Source organism: Narcine bancroftii, chromosome 5 (genome assembly GCF_036971445.1).
Source record: "Narcine bancroftii isolate sNarBan1 chromosome 5, sNarBan1.hap1, whole genome shotgun sequence".
NCBI classification, from domain to species: Eukaryota; Metazoa; Chordata; class Chondrichthyes; order Torpediniformes; family Narcinidae; genus Narcine; species Narcine bancroftii.
The window spans coordinates 135367546-135382686 of record NC_091473.1 but is presented as its reverse complement, the minus strand read 5'-3'; the positions used below and the strand labels follow the sequence as shown (position 1 = coordinate 135382686).

The window sequence follows — 15141 nt, the reverse complement described above, 5'->3', positions numbered from 1 at the left end:
CATCCTGCCACAGAACGAATGTTTTCCCTAATAAGCAAAACAATTCCTCAACTTTTTATCACCCCCCCCCCCCCCCCTCCCCGTTCTATCATGCCTAAAACAATGGAATCCTGGAATATTTAACTGCCAAACATGCCCTTCCTGCAACCAAGTTTCACTGATGGCAACAATGTCGTATTTCCGTGGTCATCCGTGCCTTAAGCTCATCCTCCTTACTTTTTTACTATGATCCTTCCATTAAAATAAATGGACTTGAGAGAATGTCCTCCACATATACTTCTTTTGTTACCAACTACCTTTACCATAAAAACCATTTATGGAGCAAAAACAGGCCATGTCGGCCTTTCGAGTCCGCACTGGTTCACTAAAACAACTCCACTAGCTCAAACCTCCTGCTCTCTGCCAATAACCCTCCAACCCCCTCACCTCCATGTACACATTCAACCTTCTCTTAAATGACAGAATGGACCCTGCCGCGACTACCTCATTCAGAAGATCATTCCATTCTGCCACCACTTGCTGAGTGAAAAAGCCACCTCTAATATTTCTCCTCGAGTTTCGCCCCCTTACTCTTAACTCATGGCCTCTTGTTCCATCCTCCCCTGCCCTCAGTCTGCTTATGTCTAGTCTATCTATTCCTTTCATAATTTTAAATACCTCTATCAAGTCCCCTCTCAGTCATCTACGTTCCAATGAATAAAGTCCCAGTCTCCTTAATCTCTCCCTGTAATCCAGATGCTGTAGGCCAGGCAACATCCTTGTAAACCTCTGCACCCTCTCCACCTTACCTTTATCCTTTCTATAATTTGGAGACCAGAACTGAACACAATACTCCAAACCTGGCCTCACCAATGCCTTAAACAGCTCCAGCATCACCTCCCAGCTCTATACTCCATACTACAATTTATGAAGGCCAGCAGACCATATGCCTTCTTAACCACCCTGTCTTCATGGGAATCCACCTTCAGTGAACTCTGTACCATAACCCCCAGGTCCCTTTTCTCCTCTTCATGCCTCAATGCTCTCCCCTTAACTGTATATGTCCTATTCTGGTTATTTTTATCAAAATGCAACACCTCACACTTGTCTACATTGAATTCCATCTGCCATCTTTCAGCCCACTCTTCCAAACAAACCAAATCCTTCTGTAATCCAAGAAAATCTACCTCACTACCTCCACCACTCCCCCTATTTTCATATCATCCACATATTTGCTTACCCAGTTAACCACACCCTCCTCTAAATTATTAATATAAATGATAAACAACAAGGGACCCAGCACCGATCCCTGAGGCACCCCACTTGTCACAAGCTTCCAACCTGACAGACAGTTGTCCACCATGACTCTCTGCTATCTCCCAGCCTCCTCTGAACCCATGTCACAATCTCTCCACTAATTCCTAGTGACTGAACCTTTATTAACTTTCCATGCAGAACCTTATCAAAATCCTTACTAAAATCCAAATAGATCACATCCACCGCTCCACCTTCATCCACCTTTTTTGTCACTTCCTCAAAAAACTCAACATGGTTCGTCAAACATGACTTCCCTTTGACAAACCAATGCTGGGTGCCCCTAATCAATCACTGTCTATCCAGATACACGTATATACTATCTCGAAGAATACCCTCCATAACCTTCCCCACCACCGAAGTCAAACTTACTGGCCAGGATTCACCTTCGTCTTATTAGCTATGGACTCTTCATCCCGTTTTGCCTTTCTAATTTCCCTCTTAATGTTCTTCCTGCAATCTAAGTAACGACCCTTGTTTTTTTTTATATTTGGTCTTGTCCCGAACAACTTCTTAATTTCACCAGAAAACCACGGCTCCCTTGAACCTTTAGTCTTCCCCTTCGGCCTGACTGGAACATAGATTCTGTACTCTCAAAATTTCACCCCTAAATGGCTCCCAAATTTCCTCTACATCCTTTCCGGCAAAAAGATCAGCCTACACAACTCTCTGCAAATCCTTTCTCATTTCTCCAAATCTGGCCTTCCCCCACTCGAAGACCTTCAACCTCGGACCCGACTTATCCCTTTCCATCATTAAGCTAAAGCTAATGGACCCGTGATCGCTGGATCCGGTTCTTTCCAATGCTGCCCCATTGCATTCCTAAACAACAAATCTAAAATCGCTCCCCCTGTAGTTGGCGTCTCAACATATTGTTGCAAAAAGCAATCCTGAACACAATGCATAAACACCAAGCCATCCTGCCCTTTTACTGTCTGCGTTTCCCAATCTATGTTTGGAAAATTGAAATCCCCAACCAACACCACCCTATTTCTCCTGCACATCTCACCTATTTCCTTGCACATTTGCTCTTCTAGTTCCCTTTCCCCATTTGGAGGCCTATAATATACCCCCATAATGGTAACCTCACCCTATTTTTCAGCTCTACCCACACTGCCTCCATCGATGAGCCCTCCAGTCTACTTTGCCTCAGCACTGCTGTAATATCCTCCCTGACAAGTAATGGCACACCTTCCCCTCTTAATCCACCAACTCTGTCACATCCAAAGCAGTGAAATCCTGGAACATTCAACTGCCAGTCACAACCTTCCTTCAACCACGTCTCGCTAATGGCCACAACATCAAAACGCCATATGTCAATCCACACTTTTAGCTCATCCATCTTCTTTACTAAGCTCCTCGGATTAAAATAAATACATCTCAGGGAACTCCTACATCCTCCTCTCTTCCATTCTCACAATTTTCACTACAACATCTTTTTACTACTTCCTGCTTTTCCTCCCTCAAATTATTCAAACTTGTCTCTTTCCTTAGCCTACTAACCCTCACCCTGCTGTCCTGCTTAACTTGAAACCCTGTCCCCAACCATACTAGTTTGAACCCTGACAGCCCGAGCAAATGCCCCTGCCCTTCCTCCATTTATTTTTACCTTCTGTTCCCTCCATTCCTTCCAGTCTAGATGTTCTTCCTCCCTACTCTCTGTACTCTCATTCTGATTCCCACCCCCCACCAAACTGATGTAAACCCTTCCCAACAAGCTCTAGCAAACTTGCCCACCAGGATATTGGTCCTCCTCCAGTTCAAGTGCAGCCTGTCCCTTTTGAACAGGTCAGACTTGCCCCAGAAGAGATCTCGATAATCCAGAAATCAAAACCCCTTCCCCAGCTCCCAAGCCACGCATTCATCCTCTACAACTTCCTATTTCTACTCTCACTAGCGCGTGGTACAGGCAGCAATCCTGAGATTGCCACCCTTGAGGTCTTCTTCCCTAACTCTATGTAATCCCACTTCAAGACCTCATCCCCATTTCTATGTCATTGATCCCCATGTGGACCACAACTTCTGGCTGCTCGCCCTCCCCCTCCAGAATGCTGTGGACTCGATCAGAGACATCCTTGGCACCTGGGAGGCAACATACCAACCAGGAGCCCAGATCTCATCCAGCAAACCTCCAATCTGCTCCCCTAACCAGTGAGTCCCCAACTACAAGAGCCCTATTGTTTTCCCCTTCCCTTCTGAGCCAAAGGTCCAGCCCTATGCCAGAGACCCAACCTGCATAACGTCCCCTGTAGATCATTCCCCCTCCAACAGATTCCAAAGCAGTACACTTTTTTTAAAAAGTTTTTTTTTAAACTTTTATTTTTCACACTATGAACCATGTTAATCAAAATGCACACAAACATTTCCCTCTTGAATATACACAGTGTCATTTTCTCCCCTTTTTTCCCCCCTTCCCACCCCCTCCCCACCCACTCAACGTTCAACATATACAATACAATAAACCCATTAAACAATGTCATCACACAATGAAAATAAACAAGAAAATTGTCATTTTGTCTTCCTCTCATTTTATCATTTTAGGGAGTGGAGGTCCGAAACAAGCCCTCTCTGTTGTGTTCCATATACGGTTCCCAAATTTGTTCAAATAATGTGACTTTATTTTTTAAATTGTATGTTATTTTTTCCAATGGAATACATTTATTAATTTCCATGTACCATTGCTGTACTCTCAGGCTCTTTTCTGATTTCCAAGTTGACATTATACATTTTTTTGCTACAGCTAAGGCTATCATAATAAATCTTTTTTGCGCTTCATCCAGTTTGAGGCCTAATTCTTTACTTCTTATATTACTTAGAAGATCGATCTCTGGATTTTTTGGTATGTTGCTTTTTGTGATTTTATTTAATATCTGATTTAGATCTTCCCAAAATATTTTCACTTTCTCGCATCCCCAAATTGCATGTTCTGTTGTTCCCGTTTCCTTCTTACAGCGAAAACATCTACCTGATAATGTTGGATCCCATTTATTTAACTTTTGGGGCGTGTATATATAGCCTGTGTAACCAATTGTATTGTATCATGCGTAACCTCGTGTTTATTGTATTTCTCATAGTTCCGGAGCAAAGCTTTTCCCATATTTCATTTTTTATCTTTGTTTAGATCTTTTTCCCACTTTTGTTTGGGTTTATAGTTTATTTCATCATTTTCTTTCTCTTGCAGCTTGATGTACATGTTTGTTATAAATCTTTTAATTATCATTGAGCAGTACACTTGTTGTTGAGGGGAATGGCTGCAAGGTACTCTGCACTGCCTGTCTCTCCCCTTCACCCCCTTCCCTTTCCTCACAGTCACCCATTTCCGTGACTGCCTCCCTATAATTTGTATCTGTCACAGCATCTTCCTCCCTTATGATCCGCAGTTCATCCAGCTGCAACTCCAATTCCCTAACTCTTCCATGAGTTGCAACTGGATGCACCTTTTGCAGGTGTCATCATCAGGAACCTCCCACATCCTACAGTCGGAGCACTTAGATGCCCTAACTGCCTCCATCACCCGCTCTTCCATTTAAATTAGAGTAATTAAGATAAACTTAATTCCATTGACACTTAAAAGCAGTGATCGCGTTTAAACATAGCTCTCTAATAGAGTAGGGCACAGCAGGAGCCACTTGATGCAAGTTTTCTGGAAACCTATATAAGTGCACGTGTCCAAAAAATTTTGACCCAAGTTTTGACACATCTCCCAGCTCTGTGTGTATCCTAAATCCTTGACAACGGGCATTGACGTCTGACAAATAACAATAAAAGGCAATTTATTTGTCCAAAATAATTGAGATGAGTCTAAAGTTGACATTGTACTGCGAATGTTTGTAGGTAGAGAAGATTGCATGTATTAATCGGTGCCTTTTTCCTGCAGAAATCGGAGACATTGCTGGTGTGGCCGACGTCACAATCAGACAGTCCTATAGGCTCATCTATCCTCGTGCCGCTGACCTTTTTCCTGCTGAATTTAAATTTGATACTCCAGTGGACAAGCTGCCCCAATTATAATGTGAACCAGTGTGCACCCAGTATACACAATAATTGGTTTAAAATTTGAAAAACCATTTTCTCCCTACTTAGAATGTTTGAAACCAGTTAATAATATCTGATTTTCTTTTAAACCTACTTGGGTGAATAACTTGAGAACCAATGAGGCTATGTAACTGCAGAGGGTTATGCTCTCTTCAAACACAGCACGTACATTCCGAGGCTGAATTTCAAGACTGTTTGTACTTGTCAGATAATTTGTATATTTGCGAGTTAGGAATTTATACTTAAATAGATCATTACTTTGTATATAATATGCAAATTGGGGATATTGTGTTGTGAGTAGCTACTGACAGATTGGCTCACATTCACGGGATTTTTTTTGGATGAACTCCTAACTTGTAATTTGACATGCCTATATTCAGGTTAGACGCTTGTCTTTAATAAATGGAAATTTTCCTTTGTTTCAAAATCTACGTGGACTTCTTGAACTTCACATTTGGTATTTATTTTTTTTAAATGGTTGCTAAGCTTTAGAAGTTGCATTTACCTTCAGCTTAGTTTCAAGTTTTAATGAAAACATGTAGGTTGTTCACTTGAGTCAGTGCATTGAACTGCATTTTTGTTTTATTTGGAGATTTTATCAGTGCAGGGAAAACTGCACTGAAGTGCGCATTATTTGTCCATGAAACTATAAAGAGTTTGCTTACTTTTGATGGGGAGATTTGCTGTGTGTTGGTTTCACTGAAATGAGTGTTTGTACAGAAAGAAATCAAATAATTGCTGCTGAAGAGTCATTTGTAAAGCAGCAGCTCCATTTTACATCAGTGTTCAATGAAAGTTATACATGTTGCTCGAAGTTCTTTTAAGTGGCATGTAGGAAATCCTTCAACGACCATTATAGTAAGAGTTAATGAAATCTAGATGGCTTTTGTGATTGTACAGAGAAATAAATAAAAAAAAAACAAATCTAACTTTGTTTCATAAAACCATGCTGGCCAAGTGCTATTTGTTCATAAACGACTTGAAAGATTCCTGCCAGTTACATTTTTGGCCAAACAGAACACTAGAAATCTAGTCATCGACTTTGCCGTCATAGTGTCATCCGGTAGGGGGAAGGTTGTCTTGGAGCATGGAATAATGATTTGTTCATATGGAAATGGGCCCTTCAGCCCTTTGAGTGTATCAAAGTAAAGAGACTAGAACTGCAGGCAGTGCTCCAGACGCGGCTCAAGAGCACCTTGTACATTTGCAGCATGACTTCCTCAATTCAATCCCTCCAGCAATGAAGGCCAGCGTTCCATTTGTCTTCTTGAAAGCCTGCTACACCTGCAAACCAACCTTTGGGGATTCCCGCGCAAGCCATTCTACACGTCACCTTGCCACTTAAATAATATTCTGATCTTCCTTCGAAAGTGGAAAACCACATTTGCCAGAGCCAAAGGGCCTGTTACTGTGCGATAGTGAACCATGGTTCTACAGTGGTAAAGAATTGCTGGAGGAACTCAATAGGTCAGGAGAAATGGTGAGTCAACATTTCAGATCTGGTCCCTTTACCAAGACAAGAGGGAAGGGTGTGGCAATGCGGGTACAGCATTAGCAATAGGGACCAGGGTTCGAATCCCGCACTAAGGAATTTATATATTCTCCGCCATGTATGCGTGGGTTTCCTCCCACGGTTAATTGGGTGGCGTGGATTTGTGGGCTGAAAGGGCCTGTTACCATGCTGTATGACTACATTTAAAAGCATGTTCCATCACATTCCAGATTTACCATCTCTGGTCTGGCCGTGGAATGTATTAAGGAAGATTAGCAGGTATAAACCAGTAACTGCAGGTTGGTGAACTATTCAGCAGTGAGAAAATCCAAAAGGATATAATTTATGGAATGGTACAGACTCATCAGGGATAGCATGGATTTATATGGGGGATGTTCTTACATCACTAATTTGAGCAAGATTAGGTAGATTAGATCTGGGGGCAGATGAGCAGGAAATGGAGGAGATGTGGGTGAGGGTGGTGGAGGATAAACCACATCCGTGGAAGAAACCACCCCCCCCACCCTTTTGTTCTGATGCCTGCCGGCATTCTCTCATAAATTGATGAAGGGCTCAGGCCTGAAACTTTGGTCCAGAAAGTTAAAACTTGCAGGATCCAATGCAAACTAGCTAATTGGATCCAATATTGGCTTGATGAGATGAGGCTCTGACCAGTAGTTTATGGTAGCACTCAGTACTAGACTTGGATATATAAATAAAGAAGGAGGCAAGTTGGTAGTGTGAACACCATCCATGAATGTGACTTATGCCTGTTAGAGGGCCTTTCAGGAATGTCTTGCAGAAAGCTATTTTCTAGTGAAACATCATCAATGCAATGGCAGGACCCTTAGCCTATAATGGAAGAGCAGAATTAATCTGCTTATAGGGACATGGGCTCATTGGAGATAGTGACATCTCACCTCAAAGCAAGAGAACCAAAGTTTGTGTAAAATGAAGCTGAGAATTCAATCCAAAGCCTGCTTAAAGTTGGCAAGAACAGAATGTAATGAAGGAAGAAGCTAGAGAGAGGTGTCTGCAGTTAAAGTGGATATTTGACAAGTTAAAGTGTAAAGCATTGGCCTATACAAAATCTTGTACCTTTGAGACAGGATAGAATTGGTCTTTGGTTGACCCATTTTCTTTTAGTCGAACAGAACTGTGCAAGCCAATTTGGCCCTACGAGTCCATGCTGCCCAAATTGCACTCCATTAACCTACACCCTGGTTCGTTTATGAAGGGTGGGAGGAAACCAGAGCCCCCAGAGAAAACCCACACAGACACGGGGAGAGCATTACAGATGGCGCAGGATTCGCACCCAGGTCCAGTCCCAATCGCTGATGCTGTAAAGGCGTTACACTAACCGCTGCAGCAACTGTGCCGCCCATTTAAATTGACCAGTTTTTGAGCTCTCCAGTGCCCAGATCAGAGGCCAGCTGTGAAGCTGGAAATATTTAAACCCCTAAAATGAGCATCTTGAAGATGTGCCAATTTACTGTGGTCCCAACTAGTAAGTAGTCTTGAAACATTGTTGGAAGCTGTTGTGGAACCAATTGTAGCACCTTTTTTATCTTAGATGTGACTCATTTGTTTACTTAAACAAAAACAAAATGCTGGAGAAGCTTGAGGTGTTCTTTATGAAGTAAAGGTACAGATACATAACCAATGTTTTAGGCCAGAGCCCTTCATGAGAAAATGCCAGCAGGCATCAAAACAAAAGGGGAGGGAGGGTGCAAAGGCAGAAGATGGTAGGTAGATGAGGGGAGAAAGTGAAAGAGCAGAAATAAAAGGCAAGCAATGTTAATGCCATTGGCTCTGAGAGTGCCCAGACAGAGATAGGTATCGTTCTTCCAATCTGCATGTGGACAAGGCAGAATGGAGCAAAAGGCCATGGGCAGACGTGCAAACATGGGAGTGTGAGACGGAATTAGAATGGTTGGCCACTGGGAGGTCGCTGTGGTTGCGGAGGGGCTGAGCGAAGCGATCTCCCAGTCTGTGACCGGTCTCTCTGATGTAGAGAACGCCACAAAGGGAGCACGGGATGCTGTAAATGAGTCCGGATGCACAAGTGAAGTGTTGCTTCACTTGAAAGGCCTGTTTGGGGCCCTGGACCATCTTGGGGGAGGTGGTGAGGGCGCAAGTGTTGCACCTCCTGTGGCCACAGGGGAAGGTACCGGGGGGTGGGGGGGGGTAGATGGGGAGGGATGAGTGCACGAGGGAATCGCGGAAGGCCGAGAGGGGAAAAATGTGTCGGATGCGGAGACTGGTGGGGTGGCGGGGGAGGAAGAGGAGGATTCTATGTTGCATCTGGGGGCAGATGAGCAGGAAATGGAGGAGATGTGGGTGAGGGTGGTGGAGGATAAACCACATCTGTGGAAGAAACCACCCCCCACCCTTTTGTTCTGATGCCTGCCGGCATTCTCTCATAAATTGATGAAGGGCTCAGGCCTGAAACTTTGGTTATGTATCTCTCCCTTTGCTACATAAAGGACAGTGTTTGACCCGCTGGGTTTCTCCAGTATTTTGTGTTTTACTTCAACCACAGTGTCTGCAATTTTTAATGACTTACTTTATTTGTTTACTATTTGTGTTTTAGAATCATTGTTGTACAGCAAGGAAATAGACCTTTCCAGGTTCCTTTTATTGTCACATAACACTATATAAAAATGTAACATACATGAACATCTTCAACCTCTGTCTGCCGTAAGGCAGTCAGCATGAGCATTTCCTAGTGCCCCTAGCAATAAGAGAAATAGGATCAAAGCAAGTCCCTTCAGAGACAGAATGTCTGTGGATTCCCCTCCAGCACTTCCCGTACAAGTTCCAACCCCAAACCCGCACTATGATCAGGAAGTCATTCGCGCTCGAGGCCCTTCTTGCTCTCTGCACTCCCTTGAATCCCGGTTCTGATACCTCATTCTCATAGGCCAGTCTCCAGCAACTCCAAGCCTGTGTCAGTCCTTCCTTTGCCCCAACTCGCCAATTGCTCGCAGCCTGTGTGGGACCTTTGGCTGCTGAGTCCTTCACTGTTGGGTCATTTCCCATGCATCTCAATGGGTGTTCTCCACTTTTATGGTGCCCTGAACCCTTAGTCTGCAACTCATTGTGGTACAATGCCCATCTTTGGTGCTGTCGTTGGGCACAGACCTCCATGGTTGCAGGATTTTAAAAATCTCCTTCAACAGGCTGTTTAAAGCCCATATGGGCTTTGTAAGCATCAGGATTGGGAAGTAAGTCCCTGTCGAACAGAGCTGTATCTCTGCTTCCCCGCTCTCCCTGGTTCTACATCAACACTGCTATAACTGCCCAGCATATCCACACCACCAGTAGGCACCCATCTTTATTCTCTTATTTCAAGACGTCCTGTAGCCTCGTTAGCGCTCATTTAGACTCTTAAATGCTGACAGCAACTTTCTCAAGTAGAGTATTCAAGGTGAAAAAGATCTCGCTAAATCCTTTACCCCACCGTAAATCTGTTCTCCAGTTTAATCTTCCTTTGGTAGGGAGAAACATTTCCTGCAATCAACTCTATCCCTCAATTTTCAAGATTCACAATTTATTTTCCAAAAATGGACTTGATTCACAATAAATTATTTACAGAAAACCGTTCTGTCATTCACATCTCTACATTCCCATCAATGTACATTGTCATATTTATTCTCTAAATACATCACTGTGGCACCTTCTCATTTCTTCCCGTGTTGTTTGAGGGACTTCTCACTCAGCCCCTCGATGCCTGATAATGGGAGGACTCTAGACTGGTCCTTTCCCACAGCGCCCTTGTATCGGCTGCACCAAGCCTCTGCGTCCCTGGCTTGTACTGCAGCTTGGAATGTGCCAGTCGTCAGCATTCCCTCCCCGACATTTCCATGTGCTGAAAGACCAACAGGGTTCAGGTAGACCAAAGTGTGTCTTTCTCTGAGTTAACATAGGAAATAGGAACAGGAGTAGGTCAAAAATGGCCCATCGAGCCTGCTCCGCCATTCAATACGATCATGGCTGGACGGTCTGCTCAGGTAACTAATCCATTGTATCCAACAAAGTCCTCGTCTCTCAGTTTCTGCAGGACGTTCCATTCTGGCCACTGCCTGTGGTCAAAAGGTGTTGGACTGGACAAAGTTTTCCATGAAGGATGGGAGGTGTGCAAAGTTCAGTGAACAGGGCCAGGCCTATCCACCACAATATCTGAGACAAGTGGATCCTCAGCACATAGTGTAAGGTAAAACATCATGAGATGGGAATGTGTAAGGAGTTACCCTGTACAGGGCTGTAACAAGATGTGAATGCATCCTTGTACTTACAAGATAAGAGAGACATTGATGGATTGAGAGGCAGGAAGCTAGCAGGGAAAGGATAGCAACAGTTTTAGTCATTGGACAAGTAATGATATGATGATGTTCTAAGCACATATCCAAGGGTATAAAAAATCACCATTTTGCTGATAACGGCAGAATGCATTCTCCGACTAACCTGGTTGGTCGCAAGTGTTACAATCCGGTAATAAAGAACAAAGAACCCTGATTTCGACTCAGCCTGGTGTTTGTCTCACTCATTCATGAACAAAGCAGACCTAACAATTGTCACCTTGTTCTTTGGTTCCACACACTGAATTGGTCAGCAGGATGAGGACCCAATAGGTACGACCTTGACCCCCTCTTCTATTGTCAGGTAATCTAATATATATTTGTGCATTTATGTCCACCTGTTGGTCTGTTCTCTATGAAAATCAATATGGAGCACTCTGGAAATGTCCAAAGAGGTTCAGTTGAGGAAACATTTGATGCTGAATGTCATGACCACATTTGAATTTAACCTTTAAGATCGTATGAAGTTCAAAAGTTTTTTGACCACCTTGCACTGACTTGCCTAACTTTATTATACAAGTAGCACTGACTTCCATTACTGTTTACTATAATTGTAACATTTGATGCTAAACATCATAAATACATTGAATTTAACCTTTAAGGTCATATGAAGTTCAAAAAAAAATGAATTTGCAGCAGGGACACCAATTAGTGACAGAGCTGTGCATCAATGAACATTCAGTATAAAAACAAGTGGCCAAACCCAGTTCAATATGGGCCTTAAAAAGCAAAGCAACAATGGCAGAAGCTCTTCACAAGCCCGTAGAGTTAGACAAAGGAGAAAGCAGGAGACAGCAGAGGAACATCAGTCTCACCCCTCACTGATGATGCTTCCAGACATGCAAGGAGCAGGCAGCAGGAAACGGGCCAGCAGCGATAGGTCCTTTTCAGTGCTCAGGCTTCCAGACAAACAAGGAGCAGGCAGCAGGAAACAGGCCAGCAGCGATAGGTCCTTTTCAGTGCTCAGGCTTCCAGACAAACAAGGAGCAGGCAGCAGGAAACAGACCAGCAGCGATAGGTCCTTTTCAGTGCTCAGGCCTCCAGACAAACAAGGAGCAGGCAGCAGGAAACAGGCCAGCAGTGATAGGTCCTTTTCAGTGCTCAGGCTTCCAGACAAACAAGGAGCAGGCAGCAGGAAACAGGCCAGCAGTGATAGGTCCTTTTCAGTGCTCAGGCTTCCAGACAAACAAGGAGCAGGCAGCAGGAAACAGACCAGCAGCGATAGGTCCTTTTCAGTGCTCAGGCCTCCAGACAAACAAGGAGCAGGCAGCAGGAAACAGGCCAGCAGTGATAGGTCCTTTTCAGTGCTCAGGCTTCCAGACAAACAAGGAGCAGGCAGCAGGAAACAGGCCAGCAGTGATAGGTCCTTTTCAGTGCTCAGGCTTCCAGACAAACAAGGAGCAGGCAGGAGGAAACAGGCCAGCAGCGATTGGTCCTTTTCAGTGCTCAGGCCTCCAGACAAACAAGGAGCAGGCAGCAGGAAACAGGATAGCAGCGATACGCCCACCTCAGTCCTCAGTATAGATGACTATTTTCTATTATCTCCCAATTTCAACACATCATCTTCAAAGAAATGTAAACATCGATATTCCAAATTACTATCCTAATATTCCAATAAATCAAACTTCATATTTTCAGCTGTAAGTAGCTTTAATTTGTTGATAAAACATTTTGCATAACTTCGCATCGAGATTCTCATAATGATTAATTAACAAAGTATTTGATTATATTTAAAGACATAACGATATTAGACAATAAGAAATGATAAATGCAAAATAAGATGATTAAAACAAATTCAAAGAAAAGTAGTTTGATCTCGCATATGGTTCTCCAAAGAATGAGATACTAACTCTCCGTTCGCTTGGATATTACAACATATGATGTCATAGTAACTATGGTAACACTAATCTTAAAGGGATAGTCCCAAAATTATCAAAAATCAAGAAACACAAGGTTTTAACCTTTACATTCAGGCCTCCAGATAGGCAAGGAGAAGCTAAGGAACCACGCCAAGGCAACCTCAGCTTTGATGCCATGACCAGACACCAAGAACCATCTGAGAATTACCATGAAGATTTGGGGAACTTTGTTTCAACCACAGAGTCAACAATTGAGTGTTTTATTTCCCGGGCAATGCTGGGAATCCTGCTAATATAACATAAAATGTAATATTACACAAAGTTTCCTTTAATGGCAGCCAAAGAGTCACCATTAGTGTTGCCTGACGCCCATACAGTAAGAGAAAGAGAAGTAAAAGAGATTCCCTTCGGAGTCAATGAGTGTCAATGGATTTGCTTCTGCAGCCTGTTCTATCCGTTAGCAACCCAAACTCCAGAACCAAATCTCTGATACGAACAGGAAGCCTTCAGTGCCAAGGCCCTTCAGGAGCCCTTTTTGCCCAGCGCCCTCTTGAATCCCGGTTTCCATGAGCCAGTCTCCAGCAGCCCATGCTGATCCCACGAGCACAAGTAGCCTAAAAGTCCGCAACCTGTATGAGTCCCTCAGCTGCTGAGCCCCTCACTGTTCTGCTGCCAATAGTCACCTTCCCTGTCAGTCCACCTCTCATGCTTTCCTTCTCAACGGGGAAGGGAGTGCGTTTCTCCCCGTTACAGGTGGCCTGCACTGCTCCCCCGGATTCTGCAACACCTCAATACTACTGCCAGCACAGGTGCCGCCATCTTGGGCACGGACCCCCTTGGTTGCAGGATTTTAATTAAAAACACCATTAGCTCCTTTAATAGGCCTTTTAATAGTTTGCATGGAGCCGTCAGCTTTAGGACCAGGCAAATGGATGCGAGGGAGAAGTGCTTCTCCATTCCCCGCTCTACCGGGTCAACACCGGTTCCAGTACTGCTTTATTTTTACATACCTCAGTCATTGCCTTCTCTTTAACTTTAGCTCAAGGCAGATAGATGTAGCCCCTTCTTTTAACAGAAGCCCTCCACTCCACCAGCATCCTTGTTAATCTTTTCTGAACCCTCTCTAGCATTATCACTTACAGCCTCTAGTGGGGCAACCAGAACTGCTTGCTGTACCCCATCGGAGATCTGCACAATGACACGGGATCCAGTGAGTATCGAGCAGACCTATTCCAGTAACACCTACTTTGGCAGGGCAGCATCTGTAAAAGGGAGAAATAGTGGTGTTTCAGGTTGAAGAATCTTCACACGATAAAGGAACTGAGGTAGGCCATTCGGCCCATCGAGTCTGCTCGGCAAACCCACCCTGAGCTAAGTTCTGGCCCTTTCCCCATGCCCCTTGACTAATTAGATACCCATCGATCTCCTCCTTAATTTCCCCCCAATGATCGGGCCTCCACAACTGTAGGTGGCAACAAATCCACAACCCTCTGGCTAAAGAAATTTCTCCTCATCTCTGTTTTAAATGGGTACCTTCTAATTGTAAGACTGTGCCCTCTTGTCCTGGATTCACCCACCAAGGGAGACATCTTATTCATATCTACTCTGTCCATTTCTGTTCACCATTTGGAATATTTCTATGAGATCCCTCTCATTCTTTTATACTCCAATGAATACAGTTCAAGAGCTGATAAACATTCCTCATTTGTTAGCCCTTGCATTCCAGGAATCATCCTGGTCCTCTATACTCTCTTCAACATCATTACATCCCTTCTCAGATAATGGGCCCAAAACTGCACACAGTTCTCCAAATGAGGTCTCACCAGTGCCCCATAGAGCCTCATCAACACCTCTTTACTCTTGTACACTATTTCTCTTGAAATGAATGCCAAAATAGCATTCGCTTTCTTTACTGCCAATCCAACCTGGTGGTTAACATTTAGGTTCCCCAAGTCCCTTTGCACTTACAAAATTTGAATTTATCTCCCCATAATAATCTGCCTGTTTATTTCCTCTTCTAAAATGTACAACATTGTATCTCCTCTGCCATTCCTTTGCCCCTTCTCCTAAGCTGTCCAAGTCTCTCCACAGCCTTTCAGTT

General features: G+C 43.8%; 1 protein-coding gene across 2 annotated transcripts in view; it reads left to right on the top strand.

The window, feature by feature from the left end:
* Positions 1 to 5755, top strand: part of gtf2b (general transcription factor IIB) — a 71169-nt gene extending 65414 nt beyond the window's left edge. For both annotated transcript variants that reach the window (XM_069939118.1, XM_069939119.1), the window contains exon 7: positions 5171 to 5755. In XM_069939118.1, the coding sequence (XP_069795219.1) occupies positions 5171 to 5304 (134 nt within the window). In that variant the 3' untranslated portion in view covers positions 5305 to 5755. The remainder of the gene's footprint in view (positions 1 to 5170) is intronic.
* The last annotated feature ends 9386 nt before the right edge of the window (positions 5756 to 15141 follow it).